The sequence below is a fragment of the Talpa europaea genome (assembly GCF_964194135.1).
Source record: "Talpa europaea genome assembly, chromosome: 2".
NCBI classification, from domain to species: domain Eukaryota; kingdom Metazoa; phylum Chordata; class Mammalia; order Eulipotyphla; family Talpidae; genus Talpa; species Talpa europaea.
Window position 1 is genome coordinate 87,990,626 of NC_140068.1, and position 18,301 is coordinate 88,008,926.

Consider the following 18,301-nt stretch of genomic DNA (forward strand, 5'->3'; position numbering starts at 1 on the left):
TGAGAAGGTAGTAAAACAGTCTAGAAAAGGTTTTTATCCCTGTTGATGTTTTTAAAACCAAAAGGCTCTTCTATAGCTTAAAGAAATGTAAAAGTGATAGATAGTAGAAGACTCCTCAACTGAATCTTTTAGACTGGTGCCCACAGTGCATGTGCTGAGACCCAAGACCTGGAGACAAGGTTCATTCTAATTGGGCTAGGAGGTCATAAGAACAATATGGTTGAGCTTTATACTTTTCTAAGTGTTCAGTGCTTTTGGAAAATGCCAGAGTCAGTCAAAGGTATTTTGAAAATGTTGACTGTAGTTATGGAGCAGTTAGCAATAGTGTGTAGCTAGAGCTATAAGTATCTTGTCTAGCTTTTATGGTAAATTCTTTCTTAAAGTATAGTGTATATAAAAAAAAGGCCCGAATGAAGAGTGAATGTAGGTGAATTTTCACAAAGTAGACACATCCATGTAATCAAAAGCCATATCAAGAAACAGCCTCACCCAATACCACTTTTCAATTATTACCTGCCCCTCAAGGCCAGCCCCTTGTTTAACATTTTGTCTAGTATTTTGAGCTTTATATAAATGGAGTCAGAAACATGTACCTTTTCATGTCTTGCTTTTGTTGTTTAATGTCATGTTTGTAAGCTTCATCTATGTTGCTGTATATAGTTGTGGTTTGTTCATTCTCTTTGCTAATATGGTATTCCAGTGCGTGAAACTGCTATAACATATCCTTTTTTATTTTTTTAAGATTTATTTTTATTTATGCATATAAGAACTGGGTTATAGGCCAGAGGTGCAGGAGGTGAGAGGATTCACCAGAGATAGAGTGGGAAGCAGAACAGGTGGACTGACTGAAATACACAGCTGCGAGAAGCAGCAGGCGAGACAGGAGAGGTCTGCACCATGTGGGTTAGCTCCCTGGCCTGGATAGCTTAATAGTGCTGAGACTTTAATCCCTATGCCACCAGGGAGGCCCTGTAATCATATCCTTTTAACATCAATCTTTTTGAACATTTTCCAGTTTTTTATTGTTACAAATAAGTGCTGCTGTTAACATTCTTGTATCTTTTGGTGTATATATAATTTCTGCTAGGTAAGACTAGAATCCCACAAATAGGAGTAGAATTTTTTCTACTCTTCTACTCTATAAGGTGTGTGTATTTTCAGTTTTCACAGATAGAACCAGATAGTTTTCTAAAGTGGTGTACTAATTTATATTTCTACCAGTTGTGAAATGGAGCTGTATTTGGTAAACAAAGAAGGTGTTGCTAGCTATCGAGCACTTAAAATGTGGCTAATCTGAACTCAGAGATACTTAAGTGTAAAAATATAAATCCGATTTCAAAACCTGGTATAAAAATAGAATATGAATATTCTATTTTTAGAATATTAATAATTCTCTCATAAATCATTTTTATACTGATAACATGTTAAAATAATTCTTTTGATACATTGGGTTAAATAAAATGTTAATTTAGCCTGTTTATTTTCACTTTTTAAAGTTTGACAGAAAATTGTAAGTTCATTTATGTGACCTACATTATATTTCTGTTGGACAGTGTTTGCTCCTTGTGTGTTAGATAGGTCACATGTGGAAAACAGAACTCTCTGGGTCTCAAAGTTTCATTGTCATCATTATTTGTTTAGAATAATAGCTTTTTCCTTAAATTGAAGTTTGTTACATATATCTTCTATATGTTTTATTGAAATCTTTTTATTTGTGAAGTCTTGTTTATAAGCTTTGTGATTGTACTGTTAGCGGTGATATCAAGAATATTTCAGATAGGTATAGATAATACAAAACTTATAATATCACTTGTTTGTCCTTTTTTTGTTGCTAAGCGATGACTACTTCCTTTTCATGTGAGAGATTAGAGCTCTAACTTGCAAGTATATCAGAAAAGGTAGGATTACAGGAGCCTGAATCCTACTAGGGTTGTCTATGTCTGTGTCTCTGACACAGAGTCAGAGATATCTGAGCAATAGATACTGAGTCCTCTTACCACTGCTTCTGAGTGTAAGGTACAGCCACCATGGTGCCATCTCCCTAAGCAGGAGAGGAGACTATAAGAAATACATAACATCTGATGCGCTAGCTTTTCTGTTTTTTAATTACATTTTGGAATCGCGATCACATTTTAAAATTAAAAACAGGTAGTTGGTTTTTTCCCTCACAAACTTGCTCAAAATGAAAAATTATTTTTATGAAAAGTCAATGACTTACATCAGTGGTCAAAGATGGATAGCTTTCCCCCTACCATCTGGATTAAAACAAGGATGTCACCTTATGGCACTGCTTTTAAACATTGCATACTAGAAATCCCAGATAATACAACTAGGCAGGGAAAAGAAATAGAAGACTTACATATTGGAGAAAAGTAAAACTATCTCTATTCACAAGTAACATAGAAAAGTAAAAGAAAAAACAAAACAAAATTGTTACTAATAAATGAATCATTGTTAACAAATAGATTCCACAAAGTTATAGGATACAAAATCAACTAGTGCACAGTTGTGATCACTTATTCATCATGAATACTTTCCCAAAAGGAAAGTAAGAAAATAATTTCATTTACAATAGCATTCAAAAGCATAAAGATCCTATGAATAAATTTGACCAAGAATGTACAAGGCCTCCCCTGGTGGCGCAGCGGTTGAGTGCTGGGTTGCAAGGCTGCCCGCAACCTCTGCAGTGCCAGTTTGATCCCCAGCCACCAGCGAGGGTCCCACCAAAAAAAAAAAAAAAAAGAATGTATAGATTTACACACTGAAAATTAACAGCCTTTTTTGCACAAGTGGAAAAGCCAATCTTTAGATTGATACTGGAATTGCAAGGGGCCCATAAAAAGTCAAAATAATCAAAGAACAACATTGAGGGCCTCAAACTTTTCCACTTTAAAACTTACTACAAAGTTCTAACCATCAAAATAGTTTGATGCTGGCATGAAGTTTCTAGACATACAGAAAAAGACAACCCAATTTAAAAAGTGGACAAAGAAGTTATATAGACATTTCTCCAATGAATGACCAATAAGCCTGTGAAAAAATATTCATCATCATTAGTCATTAGGGAAATGTAAATCAAAACTATAGTGACTTCAACAATGTCGTTATGAAGGAGTCATCAGTGGTCTTCTGTTAAAGCAACCCAACTGGAAGAGGATTAAGTCGGCACAGAAAAGGTTCCTTGCTTTGCTTCCAGGAGCATAATCTGAAAACTATCTAGAAAAGCACTAAACCAGAGGATCCTGTGTCTAGGGGTGAGACTGGAGCACCTTTTGGAAAAAAGATACCACCACAGACCACACCAGAAAGGACACTAGGGAGATTCATACTTCATTAAACAAGATGGGAAGAGAGAAAGGCCCAGAAGCTGTGGTCTGTGGCCATACCAACTACCTTGCAGTGCTGCTGCTCAGCCAGCAGCCTTGGGGAGGAAAGAATTGAGCAGTGTACAGTCACACACCCATGTGAGGGGAAACACATGCAAAGGAGCTGGGGTACTCCCAGCAGGCCAGGTCCCCAGAGAAAAATAAGAGTGGGCTGAGCGGCATTCTCCCCTGCTACCACTGAGGACTGGTACTAACCTTGTTAAGCATGCTGACAGTGCACAGACTGCAGAATCTTAGCACTGGAATGCTAGAGAGGAGAGATAACTGGTGCCACAAACCAAACAACCATCCCACCCGTGCCCAGCACATTGCCACTAACAATTAGACCCTTCCAAGCCCCTTCCCCACTCCCTGACTGGCTACAAGGTCATTTCTGAGTTATGGAAGTTGGGAAACACACGTGCACACATGCAAACACACACATCCCTAAAATAAAACCACAGCACTACCTGCTGGAAAAATACCTGCAGTTGTCTAAAGTGACTGCTACTTTAAAAGACTGCTACTTTAAAAAGCATAATGGGGCCTCCCTGGTGGTGCAGGGGTTAAAACGCAACCTATGAAGCAATCTGCAGCCACTGCAGCATGAGTTTGATGACCCTGCCGGCCAGGGAGAAACCCACATGGCGGGACACACCTCTCCTGTCTCGCCCGCTGCTCCCCTCAGTGGTATATTCGGTCAGTCTGTCTGTTCTGTTTCCCACTCTGTCTCTGGTGAATCCTCTCACACCCCACATCTCTGGCCTGTACCCCAATTCTTGTATAAAAATGAATAAATCTTTAAAATAAATAAATAAAAAATAAAAAAAATAAAAAGCATAATGACCTATCACTTCACATTAGTAGGATGGTAATAATGTAAAAGAAGAAAATAACAGGTGATGACAAGAATATAAAGAAATTGAATCTTTTGAACATTGCTAGTAGAAACAAAAAATGATTCAGAGACAATTTGGCAATTTCTTAGAAAGTTAAAAATAGAATTACTGGGCCTCTTTGGTGACATAAGGGGTTGAGACACAACCTATGAGGCTGTCCGCAGCCTCTGCAGCACGAGTTCAATCCCCCGGCTGGCCAGGGAGCAGCCCACATGGCACAGCAGACCTCTCCTGACTTGCCCGCTGCTCCCCTCAGTGTACTTCAGTCAATCTGCCTGTTCTGTTCCCCACTCTGTCTCTGGTGAATCCTCTCACCTCCCACACCTCTGGCCTGTGCCCCAGCTCTTGTATGTATAAATAAATAAATCTTAAAAAAAAAGTAAAGAAGCACTTAGAAACAAATATAGTACATGAAAAGTATGCTTTAAAAAAAAATAGAATTACTACATTGTCCAGCAGTTCCCCTCCTATGTGTATACCAAAAAGATTTGCAATCAGGTACTCAAACAAATACTTCTTAATATCCTAGCAGCACTATATCACAACAGCCACGTGGTGAGACATTCCAAATGTCCATCAGTGGATAAATGAAGAAAAATATGGTATATACATACAATGGTATGTTATTTGGCTATAGGAAGGGATGCAATGCTGATAGTACTACAGTGTGGGTGAACCTTGAAAACATTATGCTAACTGAAAGAAACCAGACCGAGAAGGCCACATAGAGGCTTCTGAATATTTTTCAAGTTTTTTTTTTTAATTTTAAGATTTATTTTACTTACTTATTTTATTTTTTTAAGATTTATTTATTCGTGTATACAAGAACCGGTGTACAGGCCAGATGTGTGGGAGGATGAGAGGATTCACCAGAGACAGAGCAGGGAGCAGAACAGGCAGACAAACAAAATACACTGCTGAGGGAAGCAGCGGGCAAGAAAGGAGAGGTCTGCCATGCTCTGTGGGGATTCTCCCTGGCCGACCAGCCGGCTGGGATCAAACTTGTGCTGCAGGGGCTACAGACAGCTTCACAGTGCTGTGGTCAACCGCCTGCACCACCAGGGGAGGCCCAATTTATTTTACTAATTCATGCAAGAGCTGGGGTGCACGCCAGAGGTGTGGAAGGAGTGGTGGTGAGAGGATTCACCAGAGACAGACTGGGGAGCAGAACAGGCAGATTGACTGAAATGCACTGCTGAGGAGAGCAGTGAGCAAGACAGGAGAGGTCTGTTGTGCCATGTGGGTAACTCCCTGGCCAGGGATTGAACTCATGCTGCAGACAGCTATAAATAAAGTTTTATTGGAATATACCATGCCCAGTCATTTGCTTATTGTCTAAAGCTTCTGTTGTGCTTAAGTGTCAGAGCACAGTAATCAGGACAGCATATAACTGGCTATGTCTAAAATATTTGCTATCTTACTCCTGATTCAGAAAATTAATCTCATACAAGTTAATTTTTTAAGCAGAAATCCTTCAGTGGTGATGATGGTTTCAATACAATGGTAAAAGTATCTAGAAAGATACCCAGATATGTGTGGCAGATTGATATATGGCAAAAGTAATACAAGCCAGTGAGAAAAGGATAAACTATTAAAGACATAATACAGGGGCACTTGTGTTCTGCAAGGGAAAAATTGGATTCCTAATTGTCAAATATACAAAAGTAAATTTCAAATGGATTAAAACCGTAAATGTAAAACTTTTAGACAATATTTGTGGTATCAGCCAGTAAATGATTTATCAAGACATAGGAAGACTGAATATAAGTTAAAGGTTAATATATTTAATTGTATAAAACACAGTGTCCAGAAAGATGGTAGAATAGGAAACATTATGAATCTGTTTTCCTACCTAGTTAACAGTTGCACTGGCAGAATTGAATATATATAATTCTGCTATAACTCTGGTACCTGTTGAAGTCTTCCAACTTCCAGGGAAAGATTTGAACAATAAATTGTGATTTATTTTGATCAATTTCAATTCTTAGTGTTGTAGCAGCCCACCATCCCCCACCCTCACCCCAGCCCCATAGTAGGCAGCCATGCACATTTCTGGAATAGATTATATACAGCTTGATAGAGTCAGGGTGGCCATAATAAACCCTGACCAGCCAACATGGTAATTGATTGCTACTTTTGATCACAGAGGTATAGAAAAGCAGGCAGACATTATTGTTGCCCTTCACCCCCATTGTTGCCTGCATCTCCCCCTCTGGCTGAAGTTACTTTCAAGATATTTAAAGGGCCAGCACCCTCCCCCTCCATTTATCACTTCTTGCCCTTTTTGGAGCCAGACTTTAAAACTAGGATATTCCAAAACAACTGCATATAAAAGGAAAATTAGAATATGACCATGCTTGATCAGGGAATGACTCTGGAAAAACCTGAGAAGTCTGTATCTCAGATGAATCTTTGGCATAGACACAACTTAAAACCACCAAAACAAATCCACATATCAAATCTCAATAGATTTTTAAAAGATAGCACTCAAAGAATCTTTTCTGACTACAACAGGCTGAAGTTAGAAATAAATAACAAGTAACAAAAGGAAAACTGGAAAATCAACAAAATTTTAGAAATTAAATAATATACTTTTAAACAATATATCAAAGAATAAATTACAAAGGAAATTAGAAAATACTTAAGAGACAAATGAAAACAAACAATGTACAAAACTTAGCATGTTTAGTGAAAACAGTAGTATCTGTAGCTATAAATGCTGATGTTAAAAAACAAAAATCTCAAATCATCAGTCTGACTTTACAACTTAAGTTAGAAAACAAACAAAACCCAGGCCTCCCTGGTGGCGCAGCGGTTGAGCGCTGGGTTGTGAAGCTGCCCGCAGCCTCTACAGCACCGGTTTGATCCCCGGCTGCTCCTCGGCCACCAGAGGAGGGTCCCACATGGCGCGCAGACCTCTCCTGCTGCCCGCTGCTCCCCTCAGCAGTGGACTTCGGTCCTTCTGCCTGCTCTGCTCCCCGCTCTGGCTCTGGTGAATTCTTTCACCCTCCCGCTCTTCTGACTGTACCCAGTGCTTGTAGAAATAAATAAATCTTAAAAAAAAAAGAAAAGAAAAGAAAACAAACAACAAACAAAACCCAAAATTAGCAAAAGGAAGTAATAAAGATTAGAGCAGTGATAAATGAATAGTGAATAGAAAAATAATCAAAAACTCAAATCACTAAAATCAGAATAAAAATGGTAGAATTAACTAATTCTATCAAAGCAAAAAAAAAAAGCATTCTAAAGAGTACAATGAACAGTTATACACCAAAATAATATAATAACCTAGATTAAATGGACAAGTTCCTAAAAACAGAACCTAAGTCTAAATCATGAAGAAATAGAAAATCTGAATAGACCTGTAACTAATAAGGAGATTGAATCAGTAATTTAAAATCCACTGACAAAGAAAAATCCTAGACCTGAATGCTTTAGTGGTGAATTCTACCAAACATTTAAAGAACTAGTACAAATCCATCTCAAGCTTTTCCGAAAAATTGAAGTGAACAGAACACTTCCTAACTCACCAACATAACTCTGATTCAAAGCTAAACTAATATACCAAAAGAAAATTGCTCACCAATATCCCTGAAGAGCATTGATAAAAAAAATTCTTCAAGGGTCTCCCCGGTGGCGCAGCGGTTGAGCGCTGGGTTGCGCTGGGTTGCGCTGGGTTGCGAAGCTGCCCGCGGGCCTCTGCAGCGCTGGTTCAATCCCTGGCTGCTCCCTGGCCACCGGGGAGGGTCCCACATGGTGTGCAGACCTCTCCTGCCGCCCGCTGCTCTCCTCAGCAGTGTCCTTCGGTCCTTCTGCCTGCTCTGCTCCCCGCTCTGGCTCTGGTGAATTCTCTCACCCTCCTGCGCTTCTGACTGTACCCAGTGCATGTATAAATAAACAAACAAACAAATAAATAACTCTTAAAAAAAAAAAAGAAAATAAATTAAAAAAAATTCTTCAATAAAATACTCTGAAAACAATTCAGCAGCATAATAAAAGTATTCTAAATACCATAACCAGTGGGATTTATACTTGGAATGCAAGGATGGTTCAACATGAAACCTGATCAGTGTAATTTACCACACCAACAAAATGGAGGGGGGAATCTATTCTATGAGGGAATAGATTTTAACAAACTTTAACAACATTTCATAATAAAAACACAAAACAAAAATTAGGAATAGGGTCTCCATGTTGGCCTGGGGTTAAGTCAGCTCTATCACCAAAAGGGCCTAAGTTTGATCCCCAGCCAGGAAGCTAACCTACAGATGGCGCAGCAGACTTCCCCTGTCTCGTCCACTGTTCCCCTTAGCAGTGTATTTCAGTGAATCTGTTTTGCTCCCCACTCTGTCTCTGATGAATCTTCTCCCCTCACCCATATCTCTGGTTTACACCCCAGTTCTATGCATATATAAATCTTTTTTTAAAAATTAGGAATAGAGGGAAACTACAACATAATATAAGCCACAAGTAAAGGAAAAAAAAAACAGTAAACATGATACCCAATGGTAAAACACCAAATGCTTTTTCCTCTAAAATCAGGAGCAAAGCAAGTATTACCACTGTAACCACTTTAAAAAAAAAAAAAAAAGATTTATCTTTATTTATTAATACAAGCACTGGGTACAGTCAGAAGCGCGGGAGGGTGAGAGCTGAGGGGAGCAGCGGGTGGCAGGAGAGGTTTGCGCACCATGTGGGACCCTCCTCCAGTGGCCAGGGAGCAGCCAGGGATCGAACCGGTGCTGCAGAAGCCGTGGGCAGCTTCGCAACCCAGTGCTCAACCACTGTGCCATCAGGGAGGCCCTGTAACCACTTTTATTCAAAAAGTACTGGAAGTTCTAACCAGAGCATTTAGGCAAGAAAAAGAAAGAAAAGTCATGTAAATTGAAAAGCAGTAAGTAAAACTGCTTTTCTGTTTCAGATGATCTTTTTTGTCAAAAACCCTAACGACTCCACCAAAAAGTTCTTAAAACTAATTCATGAATTCAACAAAGTAACAATGCAAGGTCACCCAGCAAAAATCAGTTGTATTTCTCTACACAGATAAAGAAGAAATTGTAAAAAAAAAAAAAAAAAAAAAAAAAAAATTTACAATAATTTACAAAATGCAGGGCCTCCCTGGTGGTACAGGGAGTTAATGATGCACCCTATGAAGCTATCTTCAGCCACTGAAGCACGAGTTAGATCCCCAGCCAGGGAGATACCCACATGGCACAGCAGACCTCTCCTGTCTCACCAGCTGCTCCCCTCAGTAATATATTTCAGTCAATTTGCCTGTCTGTTCCCCACTCTGTCTCTGGTGATCCTCTCACCCCCAACACCTCTGGCCTGTGCCCCAGATCTTGTATGCATAAAGAATAAAAATAAAATGCATAGTAATTAACCAAGGTGGTCAAAGACTTTACAATAAAAACTGCAAAACATTACTGCAAGAAGTTAAAGGAGACATAAATGGAAATTCACCTCATGTTCATGAGTTAAAATATTTAATATTAAAATGTCAGTAGTGATCTACAAATTCAATGTGATCTGCATAAAATACAGATCTACAAATTCAATGTGATCTGATTTCTAAATCCATTACAAAGCTACAGTAATCAAAATTGTGTGGTACTGACATAAAGATAGACATATAGTTCAGTGGAAAAGATCAGAAAGCCCAGAAACAAGCCTTCATGTATAGGTCAGATATTTGTTGATTAGGATATAAAAAATGGGGAAAGGACTGCAATTTCAACAAATGATGCTGAGAAAATCGGATATCCATGGATTCTTACGAACACCATGCACAAAATTCAACTCAAAAAAGATCAAGGGCCTTACTGTAAGATCTATAACAATGAAATTCTTAGAAATCATATGACAAAAGCTTCATGGCATTAGATTTGGCAATGATTTCTTGGATATGAACCATAAATGCACAGATAACAAAAGAAAAAAAATAGTGGATTTCATGAAAGTTTTAAATTTTGTGTATCAAAAGACACTTGAGGACCTCCCTCGTGGCGCAGGTGGTTGAGCGCAGCGCTGCAAAGCTGTCCGCAGCCTCTGCAGCACAGGTTCAATCCCGGCCAGCCGGCGAGAATCCCACATGGCGAGCAGACCTCTCCAGTCTCGCCTGCTGCTCCCCTCAGCAGTGTGTTTCGTCAGTCTGCCTGTTCTGTTCCCCACTCTGTCTCTGGTGAATCCTCTCACCCTCCCGTGAATCTGGCCTGTACCCTGGTTCTTGTATAAATAAATTAATTAATTTTTAAAAATTACAAAAAAAGAGACTTGAAAAAGACACAGAATGAAATATTTGCAATACATATAGGAATTTAATATTCATAATATTCATAATCAAACTATATAGAATTTCGAAAAGTCAGCAAGAAAACTCAGTACAAATATGGGCAAATGGCTTTAGACATTTCTCAAAAAAAAAGCTATATCAAGGGTAGGAAGGAAACATTGTTTAAAAATGAACAGTAATGGGGCCTCCCTGGTGGCTCAAGGTGTTTAGTCGCTACCTATGAAGCTGTCCTCAGCCTCTGCAGCACCAGTTCAATCCTCCTGGCCAGCCACGGAGTAATCCACATGGTGCAGCAGATCTCTCCTGACTTGCTCACTGCTCCCCTCAGCAGTGTACTTCGGTCAGTCTGCCTGTTCTGTTCCCCATTCTGTCTCTGAATCCTCTCACCCCCCCCTACAAACACCTCTGGCCTGTACCCCAGCTTTTGTATGAGTAAATAAATAAATCTTTAAAAAAATAAAGTGAACAATGATGTAAAAAATATATTAAAAAATTAAAAATTAAAAAAAAATAGATACATGAATGGCCAAGAGGCACATCAAATGACAGTCAGCTTCATAGAACATCAGGGAAATGCAAATCTAAACTAATGAGGTATCACTTCATACCCATTTAGTATCACTGCTATAAAACCAAAAAATCACAACTGTTGATGAAGATACAGAGAAATTGGAATCCCTTGCACTGTTGGTGGAAATTTAAAATGGTACAGCCACTATGGAAAAGTTTGGTGGTTGCTCAAAAAATTAAAAATAGAATTACCATTAACCCAGCAGTTCTAGTTCTGTGTGTGTATACTCAAAAGAATTAAAAGCAGGATCTCAACAAGACATTTATGCACCCATGTTCATAGCATCATTAGTCACAACTAAAATGTGGAGGCAACCAAAGTGTCCTTTGATGGATGAATATCTGGATAAGCAAATTGTGTGTATTTGTACATACATACACATTCAATGGAATATTCAACCTTAAAAGGAAGGAGGTTCTGTAATATGCTACATTATAATACAATGTATATTTAAGCATCTTGGAACCTTGAGGCATGTTAAATGAAATAAACTAGTCACAAAAAGATAAATACTGTATGATTTCACTTATATTTAGTGCTTAATGTCGTCAAAATCATGGGAATAAAAGTATAATGGTGATTTCCAGGGAATGGGAAGTTATTAGTAGGTATACTGTTTCACGTTTTACAAGATGAAAATAGCTCTGGAGATGGATGTTGGTGGTAGTTGTACAACAGTGTTGAGTGTATTTAATACCACTGAGCTGTACACTTAATGATGGCAAGTTATATGTTATTTTTTTCTTTTATTTTAACATTTATCATTTTTTACATTTCTTTAGACAATATTTGCTTCCCCCCACCCCCTCAGACTGAGTCCTCATAGAATTTCCTTCCCCAAGGCACCCGTGCACCATCACCACAGCCCCCTGTGCTCCTCCCTCCCTCCCTCTCACCCCTCCTCCACCTCCTCCCCTGCAGTATGTCTCTGGTTTATAATTGTCTGTTATTTTTTTTTAAAGCTGGTAAAATGCCAATTTCAAATGTCAGTGTGAGCAAGACAGGTCACAAACTAAGATAAGATATTTGCAACCTATGAGTTGCAAAGAACATGTATCCAATAATTCTGTGTCCATCATAGAGAAACTCACACAGGTACACAAGAAATCCTTTGCAGAAACGTTCATCACTGGACTCTGCAATTAAAAAACAAAAAGTGGAGACAAACTTACTAGCTCTCAGCAGAGAGATGTGGGAAATAAACTGAAATTAACTTATTAACTGGCATTCTAAAAGGGAGTTTAAATGAGTATACTGATGAGTACACATGGTTAGATTTAAAAACCAATGTTTTCAAAACAAGCATGGTCCAAAATTTCTGTTCTGTATGCATATGAAAATTTTAACCTTGCTGGTGTCTGTTATATTTCTTTCACTTTCTGTATGTTTAAAACATCATAATTAACGGCTGAAAGAAAAAAATAGGTCATTATATTCCGTCTATAGCTTGCTCAGCAGTGCCATTGCCCTGGTCAGGAGAAACTGTTGTGGACCACAGGTAGATCAAGTCCATAGCTCCTTACTCTTTAGTTTCAGAAAGCCAGTACGTGCTCAGGTAAGTCATTTTGGTGGAGAAGAGGTACACATGCTGGGACCCGTGAATGTTCTCCAGTAGGCTGAAACAACTGTGGGAGCACTGTAGGATCCTTACTCTTGGAATAGAGACAAAATATCTGAAAGTGTTTTTGTTCTGTGTTGCTGCCTGTAAGTCAACATTGCCTGTGACATTTCCTCCCATTTCACTGGCAGTCAGAAAATGAAGCATGCCAAAGCATTAGTTCAGGTTTAAAAGAATTTAAGTGGTTTCACTGAATTACTAAGTGAAACCCACTCTTGCCTTCTGCAACAGACTAGGAAAAGTTTACATAGCACCCTTGTTTCTTTCAGAACTTACAATACTTTATATGCACCAGAAATGCTAGCCAAAATGGCAGAACCCTTCACAAAGACCCTGGACATGCTTGAAGCGGAAAAATCTGCTATTTTAGGTAAGAAATCTAACCTTTTTTTTCCCTTGAGGTTCACCTTATCTTTAGTGGACTCCTTAGATAACATCACTGTGCCTGTGTCTCCTCTTCCTCACCTTGCATTACCTGGGCTACCTGCTTATTCAGAAATAGATGTATGGAGTTCTGCGCGCTCCCTGGGAACAGTGCATGTGCTCATTCTCTTAGCATACAGAAAAGGTCTTCAGAGGCAGTTTCTCCTCCCTCTGCCCTCTTCACCCATGTTAACCCTTCTTTGAGTTTTAGCTACAGATGGGTAAGTAAGCCATGTTTTTTAACCTATAGGATAGATAGCGTATTTTCCTGCCTTTATATTTTGAAAGGTATCAAAACAATTAAATAGTTTCATTAGTAAAATATAATCAAAATTTACACAGGAATAAATTCTGAGCCATGTTTCCAGTTGTTAATTTGATTAGAATATTTTATTAACTCATTTTCCCAATACCATATAACTGTGCACTCATAATTATGCTGTGATGAAGGAAAATGGCTGTGGGAGTGTTCTAAGTGGAGACCTAGTCCAGTCTCAGAGTAGCCAGAAGGTCGCCTCCCAGTGGAGAGACTTAAAGAATGAGTAAGAACTAATAACTTGGGGGCAAGAAGAGATGCTAAGCATTTTGGACGAACAGAACGGCAAGTACATGATCCTGAAACATGCAGAAAAGAGCTTGGTGTGTCCAGGAGATAGAGAAGAGTCATTCAGGTGACTGCAAGAAAGGCAGTGATTAGAAATTAGAGCTAAACATTTCTAGAGTTGTCTAAACCTTGTTCCAACCATGAAGCTTCATGCTGGATCACATCACAGCCAACCAGTATTTCCAGCCATAATCTCTGCCTAGACCCGGCTACAATTGCATTTCGATGGCTCATGTCTGTCCTGTCCTGAATAGTCCAGGGCCTTTTCCTTTGGCACCACTACACTCGTAGACACTAGTTAAAATAGAACTTCCAAAAAATGTCTTGCCATTAATATGAAAAGTTGGAGTTGCTGGGGCAGCACTCCCACTGCCTCTTTTCACCCACTCTCTCCCTCTACAGGGCAGCAGCTTCCTACCTGCCTGCCCGTGACCTGTTAAAGGCTGCCCGCCTGCAACCATGCAGGCCTCTCTTAAAAAACCTGTCCCTTCTGGGGCAGCTCTTCCTGCCCACTTGTGTCAATGCAAATGTCTTTTACTGTTTTATCCCTTCCTTAGTAAACCTGCCCTTTAAATATTTAAAAAAAAAAAAAAGAACAAAAGAGTTGCTATACCCACCTATGCTTGGTTATTCAAGTTAAGCCAGGAATTCCTGCTATAGAAATAGTATGTCTAACCAAAACATACTAGAATGGACAAATAATTCTCTCTGGCAGCTTCTAACCATGAACATGACTTAAAACATGACTTAAAATATAAAATTGCCTCTGATTAAAAGTTTACATCTTTTTTTTTTTTTTAAGATTTATTTATGCATACAAGAGCTGTGGTACAGGCCAGAGATGCGAGGGGTGAGAGGATCCACCAGAGAGAGTGGGGAACAGAATAGGCAGACAGACTGAAATACACTGCTGAGGGGAGCAGTGGGCGAAATAGGAGAGGTCTGCCTTGCAATGTGGGTTTCTCCCTGGCCGGCCAGGGATCAAACTCATGCTGCAGAGGCTGCGGATTGCTTCATAATGCGGTGCTTAACCCCTTGTGCCACCAGGGAAGCCCTAAAGTTTACATATTTTAAAGGCAATTGTTATACATAGGTGAGTTTCATTTTGATATGCTGTATGTCTTGTACTTCTGCATAAAATTTTCCTTAATGGGGAGCTGCATAATTTGAAAAGGGAGTGAGGGTATCCTAGTTCTTTATGGTGAGATCATTTTGATCTGTCATTGTATGTTCTGTTACAAAAGTCCTATAAGAGAAACCCTGGCAGAATCTGGAATGCTCAGGTCTAGTCTGAAGTTCTGGCTACTTAAGTAGCTTTCATCTTTCTCTACCAAGATGGTTTGGGAAATCACCTTTAGGGGAGCTCTTAGCACATCCAGCCAGTAGAAGTCTTGCCAGCACTCCTCTTCCTCTCACCTCCCCAAACCACATCTGTCTGCTGTAAGGTGTTTGCAACGTGCAACTCCCATGCAGTGGAAAAGCATGTTCTTGACTTGTCTTTGTAGGATTACCTCAACCTCTCTTGGAACTGAATGACTATCCTGTCTACAAAACAGTCTTGGAAAGAATGCAGCGTTTCTTCTCCACCCTTTATGAAAACTGGTAAGGAACTAATGTTGCATTTCCATATTCTTTTCCTGGACAAGCACTGTATAGGAATGTCCATGGGTTGAATTTTTATCTAGAATCGTAGTGTGCAGGTAAGTTGAGGCAAGAATTTGCCAGGAAATTCTAGTGCCAAATAAAAATGAAAGGCTGCTTACATGTATTTACTTTTTATTACTATCATAAGTGCCTCAGTTTTAGCCATGACTTGCTATTTTATGCCCAATTTGTCTGTTTCCAGTGCAGAAAATGATGAAACCAAAGTAAGAGATACACTATGTACACTGTAGTGGTAGGGATGCATTTTCTCACACCCCTCACTACTTGTTGCCTACTTTTCATGATACCCTAGGAGGTGGCAGGCCAGCTCTGGGTCATGTTTGTGGGATGGGAAGGTAACTGGCCCTTCTGTATGCTACTGTGCCCAGGGCATCAACCTCACTGACCCAGTGCTTTCGTCAACCAAGCTAATGAGATTCAGCATTATGAATTCATATTACTTGAAGGCTCCTGTTGATCTTGCCTTTAGAAAGATGCTAAATCTACTATTAAGCTTCCTTAAAAGGGAGCAGGATATTATCTTCACTTTTCATAAACGTTAAGTCCACATCCTGGAAATATATACTGATTAAGCTCAAAGTCTCTTCAGGAGTAAATACAGTTGCTTTTCTAGCTGAGAAGTCTTAGTGTGGACTAGAAATGAAATTCCTGGGGCAGTCAGGGCTGGCAATAACAGTTGTTGGATTTCTGATTGCCCATGAGTTTCCCTTACAGCTTCCATATCCTTGGGAAGGCAGGCCCTTCCATGCAGCAGGACTTCTACACCGTGGAGCACCTTGCTACCCAGCTCCTCAACTCGGCCTTTGTCAACTTGAACAATATTCCTGACTACAGGCTGAGACCCATGCTTCATATCCTTTCAGAAGTCCCTGGTAACACAAAGAGCCAGAAGATTGAAGACAGGAACAGTTCAGCCTCCAGAGGCGGCAGAATTGAGCTGCATAGAACAGATGGAATTATTTATCTAAGTGTAAAATAATCACATTAAAAGGATAAAATTGAAGTAAACAATGCACAGGCAGTCCAGGGAATCCTGAAAGCTCTTTTTTCTTAGGGGTAAATTCTTACCATCCTACTTCTTGGAAATATAAAAGATAAAACTTTTATTCCTTCCCTGTTTTCTGTCAGGTACTTCATATTTCACTTTCATTCAGACTTTTTTGTGCAGGTCCCTGATATAAATATATATAAATATATATATAATATAAAGAGAATGGTAAAGGAACGTTTACTACAAGGGAGTCTGCCTATTGTTTTTCCTTCCTACTTTCAGGCAACCCAGTGTCCACCTTGTGCCAGCCTGGTAGAAAGAATAGTTAAACTAAAAATAATAATGGAATGGAATATCCATGCAGCTTAGGATTTTCAGGAAGGAACTTGAGATTTTTGCCTATTAACAGAATGTTCTTGGCATACTGTACATCCCTTGGGGATTGACTCTACCTAACAGCACAACCTGCTGCCTAGTCTATCAGGTAAAAGGAGTGCTTTAGAATGAGAAGGGTATGTACTCATGTGCTAGAATTTCTTAACCTACTCTGTACGGGTCTTTGTGAAGCCTCTGGTGCTCTTCTGTCCCCCGGAGCACTATGAAGCCCTGGTATCTCCCATCCTTGGACCTCTGTTCACCTACCTCCACATGGTAAGAGATGGGTCAGGAAAGGGTAGCAAATGAGGACTCTTAGGGCAGGCAACCTCTCATGAAAAGTGTTACCTCCTTAGTCCTGCCAGAATGGCAGTGTAACCATCCTGCCCCAGCAGACTGCTCACTGCAGTGGATCAAGCCCCCTTCTCCCACTACCAAGAACTACACTGGTTCACTTGTTCATGAAGCACATACAGTCTTAGACTCTGCTCCTAACCTTTTAACTGAGGAGAGGTAACAGGGGCAGTGCTTCCCAGGATGCTTTGTGTTTCTGATCTGAAATTAATCAGGGAAACCAGCTGGGTTGAGAATAAATGTGTCCAGAGAGACCCAAAAATTCTAAAATGTTGTCCATCCTTTCCATGCAGAGGGACATGTGATATGCTGCCCTCACGAATATGGAAGAGATTTTGGAAACCCTGTCTGCTTTGTTAACCTTGTGGGGTCCCCTGGGCTCTTTCATTTGTACCTGGAATCCTTGTCTAACCATAAAGTAGCCCTTAGATATTATCTGTTCTGGCTTTCTCTCCAATTCTAGCGCTTATTTTTGTTGTTGTTGTTTTCCCAGAGGCTTTCCCAAAAATGGCAAGTCATCAACCAGAGGAACCTGCTGTGGTAAGAAACATCTCTCGTTAGATGAATTGGCTGCCATGTTTGGATGGGAGACGATAAAAGGGGAAATCTGCCACCCCAGGGCTAGATCAGCAGAGCATTGTGGTCCTTTTCAGCCTAGATGGTGGATGACTTATTCCTATTAGCAGACTCAGATGAAACCTTCAGCTGTCCTAAGAGGATGCTGAGACATCCTTATCCACTTAGGATTTTGACCGAGTACCTTCCATCCAACTGGATGGGGTCACAAGTAATAATCTCTCTCAGTGGATCATTGCTGGGCATTCCCAGCATTTGTATAAAATGTAGACCAGAAGGAAGCGGCCAAGAGAAGGGCAGAAAAGGTCTGCTTGGAGTCACTGTTTTCTTTGTCATTTCCTGTTTACGCTGCTGTGGAACTTGACCTCCTGGTTTTCTGCAGTGGAGAAGATGAGACTGCAGATGAAAACCCAGAATCTCAAGAGATGCTGGAGGAACAACTGGTGAGGATGTTAACCCGAGAAGTCATGGACCTAATCAGTAAGTGACATGTGAAAACCAGTGGTGATAGAATTTTTCTGGAAAAAGAATGATCACTCACCCAACTCCAACTCCATTAAGCTAAATG

General features: G+C 39.8%; 1 protein-coding gene across 1 annotated transcript in view; it reads left to right on the forward strand.

Annotated features, from left to right (window-relative positions):
- The window catches only part of XPO5 (exportin 5), a gene marked incomplete at both ends in the record, with an annotated part of 55,500 nt that overhangs the window by 33,523 nt on the left and 3,676 nt on the right, over nt 1-18,301 (forward strand). Inside the window, 6 exons of the mRNA XM_084228937.1 lie at nt 13,015-13,115; nt 15,278-15,374; nt 16,152-16,302; nt 16,996-17,079; nt 17,651-17,697; nt 18,116-18,213. Coding sequence (XP_084085063.1) covers nt 13,015-13,115; nt 15,278-15,374; nt 16,152-16,302; nt 16,996-17,079; nt 17,651-17,697; nt 18,116-18,213 — 578 coding nt within the window. The remainder of the gene's footprint in view (nt 1-13,014; nt 13,116-15,277; nt 15,375-16,151; nt 16,303-16,995; nt 17,080-17,650; nt 17,698-18,115; nt 18,214-18,301) is intronic.